The sequence below is a fragment of the Ursus americanus genome, chromosome 3 (genome assembly GCF_024610735.1).
Source record: "Ursus americanus isolate L20-20 chromosome 3, mUrsAme1.1.p, whole genome shotgun sequence".
NCBI lineage: Eukaryota > Metazoa > Chordata > Mammalia > Carnivora > Ursidae > Ursus > Ursus americanus.
In genome coordinates, this window is record NC_142129.1 from 61,465,840 (window position 1) to 61,487,072 (window position 21,233).

The following is a 21,233-nucleotide window of genomic DNA, read 5'->3' on the forward strand; positions in this document are numbered from 1 at the left end:
GTAATTGTGGTTTTAATTTGCATTTTCCTGATAACTAAATGATGTTGACCATGTTTTCATGTACTTCTTAGTCACTCGTATATCTTCTTTTGTGTAATATCTGTTTAAGGGTGCCTGGGTGGCTCAGTCGTTAAGCGTCTGCCTTTGGCTCAGGTCATGATTCCAGCATTCTGGGATCGAGCCCCACATCGGGCTCCCTGCTCAGGGGGAGCCTGCTTCTCCCTCTCCCTCTCCCCCTGCTAGTGTTCCCCCTCTCGCTGCCTCTCTCTCTGTCAAATAAATAAAATCTTAAAAAAAAAAAATAATAAATCTGTTCAAATGTCCAGCAACAGGTGAATGGATATACAAATTGTGGCATACTCACACAATGAAAAAGCACTCAGCAGTAACAATGAAAAAAAATATTGATTCATGCAATAACCTGGATGACTCTCAAATATTATGCTGAGTGAACAAAGCCAGACACGAAGGAATACATCTGAAGTGATTCCACTTGCAAGAAACTTCAGACAGGCCGGCTAGTCAAGAAGCAAGCAGATCGGTGGTTATAATAGGGGTGTGTGAATGATTGCAGAACTGCGTGAGAAAACTTTTTAGAGTGATGGAAATGCTTTATATCTTGGAGTGGTGATTACGTATATACATTTGCCAAAATTTACTGAGCTGTACATGTAAAATGGGTACATGACACTGTATGTAAACTATACTCCAATACCGTTGATTTAAAGAGTAAAAGCATTACGTGTTAGTACCTGCTATGTACTTTACAGGCCCGGAGCAAAGTAGAACTGTGGGCCCTCTAATTTAAAAGGTATTAAGAATTTCAAGACAATGACAGCAGAGGGAGTTTGTCTGTTATTGAATTCCTGGTAATAGTGCATGGCATATAGAAGGTTCCAATAAAGTGCTGTTGAATGAATTTAAGATCGTAGTGCTCAGCAATTTCCATTTGAGAACAGCCTAACACCTTTTCCTACTTCTGCTGTTTATTTCATAGACCTGAGGAAAGAGTTGAATTCTGAAAACTATTTTTTAAAAATGCTGGTCATAAGTATGACAGAGAAAAATGCTGAGTAAAGTTGTTTTATTTTTAAATTTTCTAAAGACATGAAGAAATACAGCCAAATCACTAACACGGAGAGAGAACAATTTGGTTGAGTGGGTGGAGATTATACAGGCATCGTAAGGTACAAAGGAATTTTGTCCTGTAAGTATTGTGTTGTTAGTCATAGGCTGACTTAGAGTGGCGGTGGTACACCTAATCTGGGCCAGGAAACAAGCTAAGTAATGGGGATATATATAGAGAGAAAACAGGTATACATAATGTGCAGTGTTTTGTTGTCTTTAAAATTCAATTTTAGATCATGTTCCAGTTAACATTTCTTATATTTTGTTCCATCATAACTCAGTGTACAAAAGATAAAGCAGAATTCTCATGTTTTGGAGCAGATGGAATAGTAGTTATAAGTATATATAATCCATACTGTCACAGACATTTCATTGGGAGTTTCCTCTAGTGCTTTTTAATAAGACAGAATAGTTATTAACAGAGGCACTTGGACTTAAATCATGTGTATGGGCTGAATGTGTCCCCCCAACCCCCATATTCATATGCTGAAGCTCTAGCCCCCCAGTATGGCTAGATTTGGAGTAAGGAAGTAATTAAGGTTAAATGAGGTCATAACTTTAGAATCCTGATGATAGGATTAGTGTCCTTAGAAGAAGAGACCAGAGATCTTGCCTGTTCGCTTGCCTCATGCATACACCAAGAAAAGCCCGTGTGAGGATGCAGTGAGGCCACCATCTGCAAACCAGGAAAAGTCCTCAGCAGAAGCTGAAACCTGGGACTTGCAGCCTCCCAGAACCATGAAAAGATAGATTTCTCTTGTTTAAGCCATCCAGCCTGGGGTATTTTATTATGGGAGCCTGAGCTAAAATAATATGTAATATTCTATAAAATATTTTTTAAAATACAAAATATGCATAATCTGATTCAAATAAAATGACCAATTTAATCAGTTACATAACGTGGGCAGCCTTGTAGGGTGACAACAGGATTTATATGTATTTATTGATGGCATGAATTTATGGACCCTAAAAATTTGAGAAATTCAGATGGCAAATTATCCTTAAAAGAAATTTACAGTGATTCTACTTTATCACTTACTGTCGTAAACCAAGGAGTGTGTGTGTGTGTTTTTAAAGGAAAACTGGAGTTTTAAATGATTAAAGGTATCACTTAAATATAACTATTTAAAATGCCTGTCCGGTGGCTGTCACTGTGCCTCTCATACTATTCAACAACTTATTTTAGGAATGAAAGTAGTAAGAGATGAGATGGCAGTGCGCTAATTGAATAAACAATTTACTGAAAAAAAATGGCCAAAAAAAAAGTGATTTTGTTATACTTGTTTCATTGGCACTCAGTGTACAAAAGATAAAGCAGGAGTCTGCTATTATGGAGCAGGTAGAATGGTAGTTAAACCTGTTTCACTTATTTCACCAAAGCCAAAGTCTTCAAAATAAATTAAACATGGCTGAGTAGTTGGGGAAGAGAAGTAACTAAAGGAGAAGTAGAAGTGATAAATGAGGTGCTAACAAGCAAGACTGTACATTTTGGGGGAAGATGGTGGATTGAAAGAAGTATGGTAGTAATAAGTATTTCCACAATAACTAAATGTGATATTCTGGGGTGAGACTGCTTGGGTTTGAAGTCTTGCTATGCCAGTTACAAGCTATATAACCTTAGCTTATTTCCCATCTAAACCTCAGATTGATCGCTGGAAAATGGGAAAAGTAATAGTAAGCATCCTATATGTTAACAGGGATGAGGAGCATAATCGTCAGTAAGTGTACTGGCATAATGTGTGGTAAGCATGTAGCACGGCACCTGCAACATAATAAATACAGTAAATGCTACCGATGATACAAATCATGTATTATTGCTTCTCTTCAAAAGTTACACTACTAATGTAATTCTAATCTATGTGAATTTGGGTATTTTGACACAGACTGATATCTAACTCAAAAACAGAAAAAAATGGGGACAAATGTCAAGTTAATTTTTATATTTACTTATTGCCAAGGCCCTCTTTAGACTCTAACTTGCCTTTCTGAGGCATTTGCCTCAAAGTCTTTGTCCCAAAACGCATCCAGGGAGTCCAGTATGTGGGATATGGCTGTTTTCCTGAAATCCAGTTATATTATTTGAAGCTATGTATCAATGAATTTTTTATCTTGCCTACTTGTAGTTTTTCCCATTTTGGTTCACTGTATCGTAACTGTCAGCATGTCCCACTGTCACACCTTTACTGAGCTTGTCAGATGCATGTGATAAAACTATGGCTCCAGGGCAAGTACACAGATTTCATTCTCACAGGGAAGAAGTTGTATGCTGACATTCTCTTACAAGCCCTCCCTCCAAAGTTCTGCTTCTCATTTTAAGAAACTCGGCCTTAAATAATCCAACAAAGACGTCTGCCAAAAACACTTGGCTCTGCAAAGAGCAAGTCGTTTCGTTGCTCCTGCTGGAGTTGGTAAATGATAGCTAAAGAATTAGAATCAGGGGAAGTCAAATGTCTTGCTGTGAGAACTCTCTCTGATAAAGACAGGTATCAAAGGAATTTTAGAAAATTCCTAAGCCAAAGAAATACAGCTGGGAACTGTTCTTGAAATGTGTAGGAAGAGTGTGTAGGGCACAGTAAATAGTAGGCCCTTAGTTGGTATTTTATATGAATTAAAAATCATGGTACTACTTCTGCTGCAGAGAATATTAAATTATTTCTTTTTAGCCTTTACCCGCGATCCTAGAGTAGTATGTCATACATAAGTTGATGAGATCACAAAATGGTATTTCATCTTGTGGCACTGTTTGATTTTAAGTGTTTTCGCATGCAAGTGTTCCCTGTTCATTTTTGAACTATGTTGGTTTTTCTTGATACTAATAGTTGGGATTCTGTTAAGGCCCCTGAAGAAGATAACTGAGACTATTAAGGGGAAAAACAACTGTCAGAGATTTGTTTAGGTTATCCAGATGTATTAATGCTTACAGATTACAGGTTATAGACAGAAAATTCTGTCTCTATTCTCAGATTTCAGTTCAGAATTAAAAAAAAAACATTTTAATGGTCTTTTATGTGAAAGTTTAAATTGCTTTCGAAAACATACAAATTCCAAATGCAAGGTCCTATTTCATTTTCAGTGACTTTATTGAGAACAACTTGCAAATTAGATTTTACAGTTTAACATTTTACAATTAGAAATTTTATCTGCTACTACGTAAGTTGCAAACTTTTCAAAACACTACAGAAAATCCTTTATTTCTTTGGATTTTTCTGTTCCATGCTGAGCTCCTGAGATATATTTTTTCTTTCAGCTTCATTTTCATCTTCCTGTGAAATAAATTTTAGAAAACATTAAACAAATGGGCATTTTATCAGCTATACTTAATACATTTTAATTCTATTTCTCTGAAGAATTAACTACTGTGATTCTGGTAATCCTAGAAAAAAGGTTAGAAACAAAATGGTAAAGTTATGTTACATTTAAATATTTACAGTGGGTATTATTTTACACTACCCATTGACTAAAGTTTTCTATATGTTTTTAAAAGCAACTTATTTTATTAATGACCTAAAAATTACTTTTGAAAACACCTGCCCATAAAAGTGTCCTTTTTAGGAGGTGATCAGGTATTTTTACTTCACTCTTTGATAAAAATAAATTTAACTTCTGAGACACTTTATGTGTTCCGGCATGGCATTTTTGTCTCATCTAGCATACTGTCTTGACAGGTCTGCCAATTTTCCAATTACTTGTACCTCCATATGTTATCTGAAGATCAGTCAGCTCTAAAATAGGAAACATGGGCATGTCAGGCTATTGAATGCTTACAGTCTTCTATAGTTTCGATTCTGAGTGGTGGCTTCATAATTCACAGCAGGTTCCTGTGGAACATGGTGAATAAATGAAGTGACTTCATAATGTCAGTCTCCATAGGAATGAAGTGCATCTTGTGTTCAGTAGTAAATGGTGACCTCCAAAGTATAAATAATGAAAAGTCTGGAAAAATATTTCATCTTACAATTTGTAACCTGTTTCATCATCTATGTTCCTTCAACAATACCAAGTATAAAGCAGTTTTGCTTTCCTAATATTTTTAATATTTATCAAGTAAGAGTTTTCATTTTTATTAACTGAAGTTAAAAAGCATTGTCTTTTCTATTGAATTAAAGCATGAATAGCAATTTTTTAAGTATCTATAGAGAACAATAATATCAGTATCACCAAATACGTCACCCTCTCTAAATCATATAAAACCAAATTCAATTAAATAATTGTTGAGTCCTGCTTAGTAAGTTAACATAAAGTAAATACAAATCAAGGCATATATATTTGTTTCCCATGAAAAACCACATCCTTGCCTGTAAACATTAAGGTGGAGAAAGCTTCCTTTATATACTTTGTCTCTCTCGAAGCTCACTGGCATCTGTGATTTAGACTTTGTCAATACCAGAAAAGTGGAGAAGTTATCAATATTATCATCCAACTTGTACCATTTATAAATATGTAGCATATAAAAGATGGGGTTTTGAGTATCATTTTGGCAATGTAATTTTAATATATTTTCCTAAGTATAACAGCCACTGTATGTTGTTTTTTTTTTCTCCAATTTATCTCAGAGATATTATGTTCAGTTGACTCTTGAACAGTTAGTTTCCACTGTTCCACAGGAGTTTCTAGAGATTACATTTTGATTAGATACTAATAAAAAGCAAATCCTGCTCTATACTTTCCACTGTTGTCTTCGGGTGAGACACTGACAGGAAGTGTTAGATCAGCAGGTAAAGGTGGCAAGGAATTTTTTGTTAGGTAGCACTGAATTTATCCCTGTGTTCCTCAAAGCAGCGCTTTATTTTTTTTTATATTATACTCTTATCGTCAACAGGGCATGTTTAGTATATATTTCGAGTACAATAAATGTTTTCTGAATTATGTGAAACAAGTGAAATAAAAAAATGAATAGAAGTCTGCCTAAATTAATGTAACTTGGAAAAGCATAATATTCTTCCTTATCCAATAGTCACACTTCTAAAAATCTTAAACTTATCAGGACAGTACTAAAAATAACAATAAGCAGTAATGTGTGAAGCAACATTAGTCAAAATAGCCATTCTCAAGCTCATATCCTTAATTTGAAGGACAGGATTGGAACCTTTATTATGTGGACAGTCTAAGTTCCCACACTGATATGACGTACTGGTTTCATGAGCTCGATTATCTCACTTTCCCTAGTAGCCTTCAATAGTGCTCTAAGTAAAAATGGAAATGTAAAGGCCTAATAGTAACCCTGAGGACTAGGAAGTACCTATAAACTTTACTTTCATATTTAACTAAAATTCTTGTAATGCCAGTCTTCTTGTATTTTTCTTAGTAATAAAGTATATACAGTTGACCCTTGAACAACATAGGCTTGAAATATGCAGGTCCAGTTATACACAGACTTTTTTCAGCAAATACAGTATAGTACTACAAATATATTTTCTCTGCCTTCTGATTTTCTCAACATCTGTTCTCTAGCTTATTTTATTATAAGAATATAGTATATCGTACACATAGCAAAATATGTGTTAATCAACTCTTTATGTTATCACTAAGGCTTCTGGTCAATGGTAGGCTATGTTAGTTAAATTTTGGGTGAGTCAAAAGTCACATGCAGGTTGTTGGCACCCCTAATACCACTGCATTATTCAAGGGGCAACTGTAGTTTATAAATGTGTGTCTCTTGTAACACTGCCTCCTGTTTGGGACAGGTGAAGAACTGTTCCACATTTTTCTTTATGCTGAGGACGTGTCTTACAATATCTTGCCTTTCTATACCTTTAAACCATTTCCATAGGTTATGATATCCAATCTCTTTTTTCCTTTGTACAAGAAAAACTGTGATTTGGATGAAGAAAAGGATTATGAAGGGGAGGAAAAGGCATTGAACCCTAACTGCTAGAGTATAACACACTGTAATCGCTATTGTAGAACATCAACAGAATAATGAAAATAAGAATAACAGATTTTATCACTATATATAAAAACATTAGAAGGTCCAGAAAGGATTTTAGAGGTTGCTTTGCTGTTTTTTTTTTTTTTTTGGAAATGCTAATTTGTGTTTCTAACATTACAGGTCAATTTGTATAAGAACTTTATAAGCAATTAAGATTAATAAAATCATTAAAATAGCTCAGGCAGCAAATCAAATATCATTGACAAATGATTGCATAATGAATGAAACTGCAAAGAAAGGAAGCTTTTAACAAAGTATTTCTTCACTACTTGATATTAAGGGCAGGCAAAAATTTCTTCTGATAAATGTCAGGCTTTTGTTACTCTTTGCTGAGATAAGACATCTGTTTCTTTCCCAGTGAAAGAAGACCCTTGCTACACGGATCATTTTCTTAGTGACAGGCCTGACAATTTTGACATTTGTTTCATGAAGTGTTCTGAAGCAGCCAGCAAGAAAATGTACCCTTTGGGGCCACTGGAAAGTGTAGACAGGTTTACCTCTTAACTTTGAAGCTTGTTAATTCATACTCCAGAAAACATGTTGTTTGTAACAATCTTGCAGACCTGCTAGTTACCAGTGGAATTTCAAGAATACCCAGCCACATAACAACAACTACTCATAATGCCACATAACTAAGGTGGTTCGTTAGCCTTCTTGCTCTTTTGACACTGACAGCATTGTTGTAGTAAGGAGAAGGATAATTTCTAGGCATATATAGACCATGTGATTATGGTCTAATGCTCCAGGTGGCAACATAAGACAGAGTTATTCTAACAGAGAAATCAGTAAAAAACTGCCATTCTTATCTAAACTAAATCCCTCTTGTCATTGAATAAAACTTGCAAGATTTGTTTAAATGCTATTCAAGTTTCTACCATCAATTGGAACAGAGGCGCCCTCAGTTTTCCATATTTACAAAATTGCCTTAGTTCTCATAATAGTTCGAAGAACTGATGCCAGTTAATCAAACCTATCCATCCTGCTTTCCCTTTCTCTTAGGAGATACCTAACTCCAAATAAAGGGCAATTATTTTAGCAGCTGGAATTCTGCTTAGGTAATATTTGGACTCAAATTAGTCTGAGTACAGATGACTCTGTCTTTACCCTAGAGACAGCCACATTGTAAATGATTTCCCTTGAAGTACACAGGGGACAACTTTCCCTGTTGATTCTTTTTATCTTAAAGATGACTTTATGAGTACCTTTATAGTGCAGATACCAGTCAGACAGCACCATACCCAAGTGATCAAGGTTAATATCATCAGTAATACATAATAACACTAACCTTTTGCTGTGATATACTGAAAAGGGCACAACTCTGGTCTACTGTATCTTTCTTTAAAAAAGCATAACTTCAGTATAATCATGAGAAAACATCAGATAAGCACTCTATAAAATAATCGAACACTAGTTTTCAAAACCATCAGGGTCATGAAAGTAAATACAAAGCTTGGACTATCACAGATGGGAAAAGACTGCGGGAACATGATGACTAAAGACAGTGGTGGGATCCTGTACCATAAAAAGGGTATTGCGAAAACTGGCAAAATTTAAATATGGTCTATGCAGTAGTAAATAGTATTGTCTTGATGTCAATTTCCTGGTTTCAGTAATATACTTTGGTTATAGAAGTGGGTAACACTATAGCAAGCTGGATGCAGGGCAAATGGCAATTATCTCTGTGATTTCTGCAGTTTTCCTGTAAGTCTAAAGTTATTTCAAAATAAGATTAAAAAATGGCAACTTAATGAAAGTTTTCTAAATACAAAATAAGTATCATGTATAGGCAAAGGTTTTATGTGGGGGGAAAAAAAAATCAAGTCACCTATAGCTGCCTACACTGAAAATATACAGCTAAAAGTTTGCGTTTCATTGTTCTACTTAAAATTCCTTTTGTAAGTATCTCTAATGTTCATAATGGTGAAGTTCTTAATTTTTAGTCCCTTGTTTGTGCTTTCATGTGTTTCCTTTTCCACTCTGAGCATGGATTACTTTTATAAACAGAGAACATAAGCTTTCTTTTAATAAATCCCTTTATAATCTGGCCATTTGAACTACTTCCAGAAATAAGTAAGTATAATGGAGGTGAATGTTTACAAAGAGAATGGTTTCAGTTTTTACTTAACCTGAATTTGCTACTCATAGAGACAGATACATGGTAGTACAACAATAAAATGCAGTGAGAAGGTGCAGCAAGAACTAACTTAACATATTTCTATTTTCATATATAATCTTTAGATTTTAAATATTCCTTTTCAATCAGAGAAGAATTATTGTGGTTAGATTCAAATTAATAGTCAAAATTATCTGTATGCTTGAACAATGATCCTTTTAAAAATGTTAGTACATATATATATAGCTTCTGGCAAAAAAATATGTACACCTAACCTGTTATGTTAGTTATAGATTGTCAAAAAGCAATATATACTGTTCCAAACTGTGGTCAAAAACTGCTTTATTTTATTCACTTAAAGCATATTCTAGATATAATTCTCAACAGCATTTAAGATTATGCTTTTAATACAGAAAATATGCCAGTGCTGCACAAGGAGGAAAAAATTTATCTTAATAACTGGAAAATACTGATGATAATGAAAATGTTTTAGGCAAAATGGGCATGCTGCATGCTTCAGACTAAAATTAATTAGAGTTTTTAATGTTTTACAATTCCACCATAATTCTTTAAATGGTGCATTTACTTCATAGTAATAAACACTTGGGTCATTAAGTAAAGTGCAAGATGTGTGTGATGTGCTACATTTAACAACCTTTGGCTTTTTTTCTGTACTTCTGCATTCAGTTTTCCAATGCACTGAAGAAGCAATTGAAGGCCACAATTAAATTTCCTGACTTTGCATATTTGAGATTCTTATTTCATTTAATACAAAAGGCAATTAATCTACCATTTTACAACTGAATTCCAACTTTAGTGGGCCATGATACATATTGAAATGAACTTACAAGAAATGCTTAATTAAATATACTGTAAAAAGCATACGATGGTTTTTTTTCTTTTGACAGAAGTTGCATATTTAATTAGAAATTCTAGGCTGTGTTATAAAATTAAAGTAACTTGGGAGGTTCTTAGTAAACCTAGCTCAAACACTTACATCGTTACACAGAATGGAGCTATTTTGTAAATTTCTGCCTTTTCTCTCTACTTAGTGATTCAAACAAGAAATCATAAAGGAAATTCCCTTTTATATAATATTATAAAATCATATCCTTTATTTTAACAGCAAGATAGATAAAAGGGCAGTCATGAATATCTAATTTCATGTATAAGAATATATGCATAGTTCTGTTTCATTTATTGGGCCCTTATCTCCAATTCGTGATTTTGGAGATTAAGTGGAATAGGTTTGCCTTTCTAAGTCTTTAGTTCCTCTTGTCACTCTTTACTTGGTGGGTACTTTTGGCAGCATGGAAATGGGAAAGTTAAAAAATAAAACATTGGATTTCCCATATATAATTTGGGAAACTCTGGGAAGAAAGGCCCTAAGGACTGGCACAACCATCTATAGGAGGGTATATTTAATAGTAAAGGGAATGAAGATCAGTGAGTGGAAGCTGAGAGTTGGGCAAAATAAGTAGGATAAAAGACATGAAATCAGTAACGAATGGTAAGTGTGAGCTAGGGTAGACTCTTAATGAGCATAAACCCAATTCTATAAACTTGTATCTTTGTATCTTCCCATAAACATGAGAAAACACAACTTCCATAAATTGAATTTTTGGGTATTTCAAATATGTTTAAGATATGAATCTTCTAGAACTAAGAATACCACTATTCTCTACATGTGCAATTTATGGTCTTCAAGATTAAAAAAAAAAAAAGTTCTTCTCTAGTAGAAGTCTAATATTTGGGAAATAAGCACAGACGTGTATGCTAGATTCTACATTAGAAGCCCCTACCTTGATAACTCACCTTCATTTATAACATTTTTGCTTTATTTATTAATAGACTTATCTATTTTGAAAGAGAGAGCGAGTGAGCACATGTGTGAGCAGGGGGAGAAAGAGAGAGATTCTGAAGCAGACTCCCTGCTGAGCATGGGCCTGACACAGGACTTGATCCCAGGACCCTGAGATCATGACCCAGGCTGAAGTCAAGAGTTGGTGCTCAACCGACTGGGTCACCCAGGTGCCCCCATTTTTGCTTTAAAAGGTATTACTTGGTTTGAAGAATTTAGGTTGAGAAGTTGGTATGTAGTGAGCAATGATTATAGAAAAAAATAAAAACAAAACAAAAACACCTCATTCTATAATGGGCCAACATAAATATCTTTTAAGTGAGGACAGCACAAGTCCTCTCTATATTTTTCCATGTTTTTCCATGTAGTACGTTATTTGTTTCTATTTACTTAATTGAAGCATAGTTGACATAGTATATTAGTTTCAGGTGTACAACATAGTGATTTGATAATTACGTACATTATCCAGTGCTTACCACAATAAGAATAGTTACCATCTGTCACCATACAAAGTTACTAAAATATTGACTATATTCCCTGTTCTATAATTTTCATTCCCATGACTTACTTTATACTGAAACTTTGTACCTCTTTGTCCCCTTCACCTATTTTGTCATTCCCCCAAAACCCTCCCCTCTGGCAGTTATTGGTTTGTTCTGTTTCTGATATTTTGTGTGTCTTCATCCGTTGTTTTTTAGTTTCCACACAGAAGTAAAATCATATGGTATTTGTCTTTCACTGTCTGACTTAGTATAATACCCTCTAGGTCCATTCATGTTATTACAAGAGACAAAATTTCATTCCTTTCTTATTGCTAATATTCCACTGTGTATATATACCACAACTTCTTTATCCATTCAGATATCCAGGTACATTAAGGTTGCTTCCATATCTTGGCTGTTGTAAATAATGCTGCAATAAACATAAAGGTACATGTATATTTTTAAATGACCGTTGTTCTTTTCTTTGGGTAAATAACCAGAAGTAGAATTACTGTGTTGTATGGGTTTTCTATTTTTAACTTTTGGAGGAAACTCCATGCTCTTTTCCATAGTAGCTGCATCAATTTACATTCCTACCTAAAGAGTACAGGGTTCCTTTTTCTCCACATCCTTGCCAACTCTTGTTATTTCTTGTCTTTCTAATAGTAGGTGGTATCTCTTTGTGGTTTAGATTTGCATTTCCCTGATGATCAGTGATGTTGAGCATCTTTCCATGTATCTGTCGGCCATCTGTATATCATCTTTGGTAAAATGTTTATTCAGGTCCTCTGCCCATTGGATCTTTTGTTTTTGTTTTTAGAATTTGTGTGTGTGTGTGTGTATAATTAACCCCTTATCATTTGCAAATATCTTCTCCCATTCAGTAGGTTGTCTTTGTTGTTTGTTTCCTTTGCTGTGCAAAATATTTTTATTTTGATGAAGTCCCAAGTTTATTTTTCCTTTAGTTTCCCTTGCCTTAGGAGACATACCTAGAAAAGTGTTGCTACGGCTTACCTCTGAGAAACTATTGCCTGTGCTCTCTTCTAAAATTTTTATGGTTTCAGGTCTCACATCTAGGTCTTTAATCCATTTTGAGTTTATTATTTAATATGATGTAAGAAAGTGGTCCAGTTTCATTCTTTTCCATGTAGCTGTCCAGTCTTCCCAATACCATCCATTGAAGAGACTGTTTTGCCATTGCATATTCTTGCTTCCTTTGTTGAAGACTGACCATATAATTACGGGTTTATTTCTGGGCTCTCTATTCTGTTCCATTGATCTATGTGTCTCTTTCTGTGCCAGCACCATACTGTTTTGATTACTATAGCTTTGTAGTATAGTTTGAAATGTGGGATCATGATAACTCCACCTTTGTTCTTTCTTGAGATTGCTTCGGTGTTTTATTTATATTTATATTATTTATACACACACACATTTTTTTTTAACTTTTTTTAACTTGTTTTTGAGAGGGAGAGAACAGGAGCGGAGAGGGAGGGGTAGAGGGAGAAGCAGACTTCCCGCTGAGCAGGGAGCCTAATGTGGGACTCCATCCCAGGACCCTGGGATCATGACCTGAGCTGAAGGCAGATGCTTAACTGACTGAGCCACCCAGGTGTCCCTGCTTTGGTGATTTGAAGCCTTTTGTGGTCTTATACAGATTTTTAGGATTCTTTGTTCAAATACTATTGGTATTTTGATACAGATTGAATCTGTAGGTTGCTTTGGGTAGGATGGACATTTTAACATTATTAATTCTTCTAACTGATGACCATGGTATATCTTTCCATTTATTTGTGTCATCTTCAGTTTCTTTCATCACTATGTTATAGTTTTCAACGTACAGGTCTTTTACCTTTTGTGGTTTTTTTGGCTGAATTTATTCCTAGGTATTTTATTGTGTTTGATGCAATTATAAATGGGATTGTTTTCTTAATCTCTCTTTCTGCTAATTCGTAGTTAGTTCATGAAAACATATTTCTGTATATTGGTTTTATATTCTGCAACTTTACTGAATTTATTCTAACAGTTTTTTGGTGGAGTCTTTAGGGTTTTCTATATTTAGTATCAGGTCATTTGCAAGTATGAGTTCCTTCAATTGGATGCCTTTTATTTCTTTTTCTCATCATATAGCTGTGGCTAGGATTTCCAGTACTATGTTGAATAAAAGTACTGAGAGTAGACATCCTTTTCTTGTTCCTGATCTTAAAAGCTTTCAGCTTTTCACCACTGAGTATGATATTAGCTGTGGATTGGTCATATATAGCCTTTATTATGTTGAGGTATGTTCACATTATCCCTACTTTGTTGAGGTTTTATTATGAATGGATGTTGAATTTTGTCAAATACTTTATCTGCATCTATTGAGATAATCATGTGATTTTTATCCTTAATTTTGTTAATGTGGTATATAATGTTGATTGGTGGAGCCATCCTTGCATCCCTGAAATGAATCCCATTTGATAATTGTACAACGATCCTCTTAGTGTATTTTTGAATCTGTGTCCATCAGGGATATTGGTCTGTAATTTACTTTTTTGTAGTGTCTTTGGTTTTAATCAAAGAAATGCTGGCATTGTAGAGCGAATCTGGAAGCATTCCTTCCTCTTCTGATTTTTGGAACAGTTTGAGAAGAATAGGTATTAATTTTTCTAGTATTAATTAATTGGTAGAATTCACCTGTAAAGCCATTTGGTCCTGCACTTTGGTTTGTTGGGAGTTTTTGATTACGGATTCTATTCTATTACTAAGTAATCAGTCTGTGCAGATTTTCTCTTTCTTTCTGATCCACTCTTGAAAGACTATGTTTGGGGCGCCTGGGTGGTGCAGTCGTTAAGTGTCTGCCTTAGGCTCAGGGCGTGATCCCGGCATTCTGGGATCGAGCCCCACATCGGGCTTCTCCGTTAGGAGCCTTCTTCTTCCTCTCCCACTCCCCCTGCTTGTGTTCCCTCTCTCACTGGCTGTCTCTGTCAAATAAATAAACAAAATCTAAAAAAAAAAAAAAAATGTTTGCAGGGATTTATCCATTTCTTCTAGTGGCATATAATTTTTCATGGTAATCTTTTGTAATCCTTTGTATTTCTATGGTCGGTTGCAACTTCTCTTTCATTTCTAATTTTATTTACTTGAGTCCTCTCTTTTCTTGACGAGTCTGGCTAAAGGTTTATCAATTTTTGTTATCTGTTCAAAGAATTAGCCCTTAGTTTCACTAATTTTTTTTCTATTTTAGTTTCTCTTTCATTTATTTCTGCTTTAATCTTTATTATTTCCTTCTTTCTACTAAGTTTGGGCTTATTTATTCTTTTTCTAGTTCCTTATGGTAAAAGTTACATTGCTTATTTAAGATTCTTCTTGTTTCTTGAGGTAGTCCTGTATCACCCAACTTCCCTCTAGAACTGCTTTCACAGCATTGCAAAGATTTTAAACCATTATGTTTCCTTTTTCATTTTCTCCAGGTAATTTTTTATTTCCTCTTTTTTTCATTGATCCATTAACTGTTTAGTGTTCTAGAGGTCACTTAACTTGTCCTTATTTTTAAAAATGCTTTTTCTTTCTTTTATTTTTAAAAATGCTTTTTTTTTCTTCAAGCTTGGTTGCTTTCCACTACACTGTCTTCCAGATTGCTGATCTGTTCTATATCCGCTTATCAGCTGTTGATTCCCTCTATTATATTTTTCATTTCAGCTCATTGTATTCTTCAGCTCTGTTTAAAAAATATATATATATTAAAATGTATATATATATACACACACACACACATATATACACACATTTTCTTTCTCTTTGCTGAAGTTCTCATCCACTTTTGTCTCAAGTCTGGTGAGTGTCTTTATGAACATTACTTTGAACTGTTTATCAGGCAGTTTACTTATCTCCATTTCTTTTAGCTCTTTTCTGGGGTTTTTGTCTTGTTCTTTCATTTGGAACATATTCCTCTGTCTCCTCATTTTGTCAGACTCTCTGAGTTTGTTTCTATTAGGTAGGTCAGCTACATCTCCTGGTCTTGAAAGTAGTGGCCTTATGTAGAAGGCATCCTGAGATGCCCAGTAGCATAGCTCCTTCTGGCCACTAAAGCCAGGTGCTCCAGGGATGTCCCCTGTGTGGGCTACATATGCCATCCTGCTGTGATTGGGCCGGAATGGGCATTCTGGTGGGCAGGACTTGCTTGCTGCCCAGCTGTCAGCAGTGACCAGCTGCAGCTACTTTGGGCACACTGGTAAGGAGAGCTTGCCCTGAGCATGGCTGGATGACAGGCCTGACTGAAGCCACTGTGGGTGCACTGCAGAGGAGAACTTGCCCTCAGCTTGCCCTTCTGCAGTGACCATGTGGGTGCACTGATGGACATGGCTTCACCATGCAGCTGGCTGAGGGAACCAGCTAAGCAACTCTGAGTGTGCTGCTGAGTGGGGCTATCTTCCCCTCTCCCTAGGGCAGGAGTTGCTCTGGATGAGCGATGGTCCAGGACAGGGCTGCCTGCCAGCTGTGGCAGGGCAGTAGTTGCTCTGGGGGGAAATGCCAGTCCCAAATGAGGCAGTATGGTGGGGTGCAAGACACTTTGGAGGAGTATCTACCTGCCAGGGTGGATAGCGCAGTTCCATAGGGGGTATGTTGGGGTAGGGCAAGTGGTGCTAGCAAGGTAAAGATTGTCAGAACTGGCTCCCACAAGCCTCTGGCCAGCTAGGCTGATGGGGAGTAAGGAAATGGTGCCCACCAACCATTCTGTTCCTGGAGAAAGCTCCTTAGGTCCCTGCCTCTTTGGTATCCATCCTAAAAATAGTCAGTAAATCTTCATATATAACCCAGGTGCTTTTCAAACTGTTACTTCTGTGCTGGGTCTTGAACTCAGTGATGTGGCGTGCTAACCTTTTAAGAGCTGAGACTCAAGTTTCTTATAGCCCTCTGGCTCTCCTGGAGTTAAGTCCTGCTGCTTTTCAAAGAAAACCTTATCAGGGCTTGTCTTCTCAGTGCAGGTCTCCAGCAATGGGGATTCCTGATATGGGGCTTGATCCCCTCAGTCTTCTGTTCCTGTGATATCCTTCTCACTTGTGGGTTGTCACACTGGTAGTTTTTGGGTCCTGACCATGTCTCTGTCTCTCCAACACTTCTCAATGTGGCCTTCTCTTTATGTCTTTAGCTGTGGAAGATCTGTTCTGCCAATCTTCAGGTCATTTGCAGAGTGTGTTACATTACATGTAGTTGTTTCCCTGGTGTATCTGTGGTGAGCTCTGCCATCTCTCTACCCTCCAGGTAGCACATTCACAAGTTCAATATATATTAAAGTTTATAGTATACTAACATATTTAAAGAGGTCCTTTAGCAAATATTTTTATATAATCATCTATTCACCAAATATAACATTTCAAAAATCCTAAATGTGCTACTATTTAGAGACACTACATATAAATTTCTACTTTCCCCATAGATACTCAAGGAGAAGAGACATTTCTAAATTTATGCTGTTTTAGTTTTTATTCTAAATATACATATACAGGTTTAAATTCCCAGAGGTTTAAAAAATTCTACCACATTAAAATGAGATAAAAATAGTGTCTAAAAATGTTTGAAATATGCAAGATATAAGATATGGTGATCACCAAAGTATAGTAGTCAAGAGATTTCCAAGTTGGATTAAAAAAAACCACAGTGATTGTCTCATTAAAATTTTCAGAGATACATGCATTGTTTACTATGACCAGAAATGATTCAGCAATAACCGAGTTTGTTATAAAAGCTGGAAAATACTTAGATGTAGTATATTTATTCAATAACATAAGCAATAACCATGATACTGGAATTGGCCACTAGAAGAGTGGCCAATTGTGACAGCATTTTGTTTATCCTTCACAATGCAATGAGGAGTTTAATGCAACACAGATTTAAAAAGACACTTTGTATTTTAAAAGAAATTTTTTTTTTGCTTAGTAAGGCTGTAAGGTTACTTTTTACCAAAACTAATTTCTATACAGCCATTAGAGAAATCGCTGGCCATTGTCATTGAAACCATAATAAAAAGAGAGGGAGAGAGAAAGAGAGAAAATACATTTTGTATTTCCTTTGCTGAATTATGACATTCTAAAGAAAGGATAGTTATAGCTCATATGTATCAAATCACTGTCAAAGAAACAAACAGAATTTACATAAATGGTAATGTTACAAACTTAATATTACTTTAGAGCTACGTAGAAGACATTCAAAAAGGAAAAGGTACCAAAAACTCCCTTAATGAAAATTATATTATTTATATAATTTGCTGTTATTTACAAAACTTGTTTTCACTGAATAGAATTTATCAAAGTGTAAACTACAGTTTATATTAAGATTAAAAAAGCTGACAGAGTACTTCACTAATTAAAATTCTTTTAATGTTACTGTTTCTGAGACTAGATAAATGTTTTAAACTGACAATTTTTAGACTATGAAATAATTTCATATCTAAGTAACAAAATGTCTAGATAGTAGACCTTCAGTTAGGAAATTATAAACTGTCTCAATTTAAGTTGTTGTCAATATATAATGCCCTGGTTAAGCAAGAAATTGAAGTATTTATCTCAAAAGCCACACCAAATTCAGAAATGGACTTGAGGCTAATTTGTAAACAACTATGTTTGTATGGGACATCTCTTAACTCACTTCCAGTTCTCCTCAGGGTAATTAAGTCTCAGAATAGTAAAGTTGAAAGATTATCAGATCTTACCTAATTCCCCCTCAGTATGAAAATACTGAGCACTAGATAGACAAATACATGAAATCAATTTCTTCACTAGGTTTTCTAGTGATTTAAAACGACTTCCCAAACTGTTTGCCAAACTCAGATGATTTAAAACCACATTGTTAAAAGAAAAACAGTAATTTTACAGTGGAGAAACCTGACTAACTTAACTTGAGCAAGGTTAACCTCACTAGTAATACCTACTGACATCCTATTTTCTGTCATAGGATGCACTGAGAAGGAACATCACCTCTGGTCTGTGGTAGCCTCAATCTAATCATGAGAAAATACCAGACAAACCCATATTGAAGGATATTCTACAAAATAAATGAATAATACTCTTCAAAAGTGTCCAGATTTTGGAAAGGTAAGGAAGGAGTAAGTAACTGCCACAAATTGGAGGATCCATGACAGAATGAAATAGGCGATTCTGGACCAGAAAAAGGGACATTAGTGGCAAACCTGATAAAATCCAAATAAATTGTATAAGTTTGCTTAAAACTACTATAATACTAGGGTTTAGGTTTGATAATTGTCCTGTGTTCATTCAAGATGTTAACATAAGGAGAAGCTGGATACTGCATACTCTCCATACAATTTTTACAACTCTTAAAATCTAAAATTACCTCGACACAAAAAGTAAAAACAGATAAGCAAATAAACAAAATCTTTATTAGGATGATTTAGAAATAAGAATACTTTGGTTTAAATACCATAAAGTTTCTCACCAAAGTAGTATGCAAAGGTAATCAGAATTGTACGTGAAGAGGTTTTGACATTTCTGTGATGAACAGCTCATTATAGACTCTACACTGTATAGTGCTTTTAGTAAAAAAGTGCTTGTAAAATCATATATTCAGCAATACAGAATAGTGTTTCACACATGAAGTTCACTGTCATGTTTTCCTGATTCATGCAGTTTAAGAACCATTAGAACAATATTCAACTGTAATATGATAAAATATGACTTTTTATTATTTATTTGATAGTTTCTTGGGTAGCAGATGTTCTTATTAATACTGACATATTATTTCACTAACCTTTAATCAGGGCCTTCAAAAATAATGTCTGACTGTTACCTAGAGGAAAAGAGGTACTCTTGCTTAACAAAAGAAATTTCTGCAAAGAAACATCATTTGACCTGAGGATGACTTAATAGAGTACAAATGTCAAAACAAAGTAAAAATGTTAGTAAGTCAAAACCTAAAGATTGATCGATCGATCTATCCGTTTTTGGTAGCCCAATGACAGATTTGATTGTATCGATTAAATGATCTTTACATTTCAGAAGAGTCTGAAATATATATTGTCCACTTAATTCTTGAAGTAACCTCTATTCCTAGAATCCTTCCTTTTATTCTCTCACAAAAATTTAATGAACAATGACCGTGTGTTAGACACTAGGCAAGGTATTGGAAATACCAAAGATGAATAAATGGTCTTGCTGCCTAGAGGAGTCCATGTTCCATTTTGGTAGACAGGCATGCATATAATTACAATGCAATGAAGAAAGTACATCAGACATATAAATGTGAAGAGAAGAAAACTGAACCATAATACTTAGAGTATTTTTATTAATGATTAATATCGTACAGAGTTGGGTTATGTCATCAAAATAATAAACCTTCCCTTGTGCCCAAAGATTAGTATTGTAAATCTTTAAAACAAATACTTCTCAATGTAACTTAACACTGTTTTTGTATTAAGATCCAATTCAACTTCAAGGACATCTTTCAGAAATAGATTTATGTTTAGAAAGTGAATTTTTAAAAACTTTAATCCCAACTAAACAGATTAAGTTGCCTCAGATATCTATTTCAAGTTGAATACTGTTTTCCCCAGAGTGAACCCATTAATCTTCACAGTTTTATTGGAAATTAATAGCTCATTAGATGTCCAAGTAACACATCTCCTATGGCACATTAATTTTTCATGGATTAAAACACTGTTTTTGCTTCAAGAAAAATTAAAAATACTATTTTAGAAAATCCCACACAAAAAAATTCTCTAATGGCAGTATTTCATAATGAGTGTCAAAAATAACAGCCACATTTACACATCTTGAATTTGTGGATTACTGCTTAGCCACTATTTTGCTTTTTTAAGGAAAAGATTAAATGTTTTAAAGCATTACCATAATGAAAACCATGCAATGATATGTTCAAAAAAGGAGGCCTCTTTGCAAGTACTGAATCATTTAGAAAACTTGCCTAAAAATGCACTTATTTAATATTTTTCTATGACCAATTATTCTGTAAGTATAAAGTTATTTCTCAGTATTCCACAATGTAACCTATAGGACATTAGAAAAAATAATTCATACAATAACATTTTCAAATATCCTGTTTGAAAAAAAAATACTTGGAGAGCTAAATAAGCCATCCGTATATCCCTCTCTGATTATTAACTATGTATCAAGTATTGTGCTAGGTGCTCAAAAATTATGATCTATTAGACAGACATAGTCCCTGCTTTATGGAGCTTGTAATCTGTGACTAAAACAGTTGATCACTGGAGTAACTATATAATTGCAATTATGATATGTACAATGAATGAAAAGTATAGTGCTATGAAACTTCTAATACAAGGATCTGAAAGTTTCTGGGAAGCGCTCCACCCTCCTGAAAATGACAAATACATTGAGATCTGAAGGATAAGAAGGAGTAGAATTAAAGAATGTAAAGGGATAAGCATTCCAGGTAAGAACAGTGAGAAGGTAAAATCAGCTGAAGTCCAGTAAGAGAGAGGAAAAGAGGAGGAAATGACATGGAAAGGTAGACAGTACTGGTTCTAGCATTTTCTGGTTCCAGCATTACACTTTGCACGGATGGTTACTTTAGATACACTTTTATGTTTGTCCTGTTTCCTCTATGCAATTGGGTAGTAGTGGATGTATAACTTGGCCTTTGTGGTCAGTGGCTAGCAAACCCAGGTTCAGATCCTAACTTTGACATACACACATCCAAAGATATGCAACTCTGAAAAGAAAAAAAATAATAATAAAAAAAACTTTG

The 21,233-nt window shown here is 34.8% G+C and overlaps 1 protein-coding gene across 10 annotated transcripts in view; it reads right to left on the minus strand.

Annotated features, from left to right (window-relative positions):
- Positions 1-21,233, minus strand: part of PHF14 (PHD finger protein 14) — a 233,701-nt gene that overhangs the window by 12,322 nt on the left and 200,146 nt on the right. For 6 of the 10 annotated variants that reach the window (XM_045793151.2, XM_087861033.1, XM_045793153.2 and 3 more), the window contains one exon: positions 4,185-4,391. The exons of 2 other annotated variants lie outside the window; for them this stretch is intronic. In XM_045793151.2, coding sequence (XP_045649107.1) covers positions 4,317-4,391 — 75 coding nt within the window. In that variant the 3' untranslated portion in view covers positions 4,185-4,316. Of the gene's footprint in view, positions 1-4,184; positions 4,392-5,652; positions 21,198-21,233 lie in introns of those variants that run through there. 2 more of the 10 variants (XR_015723980.1, XM_087861032.1) reach the window with 2 other exon arrangements.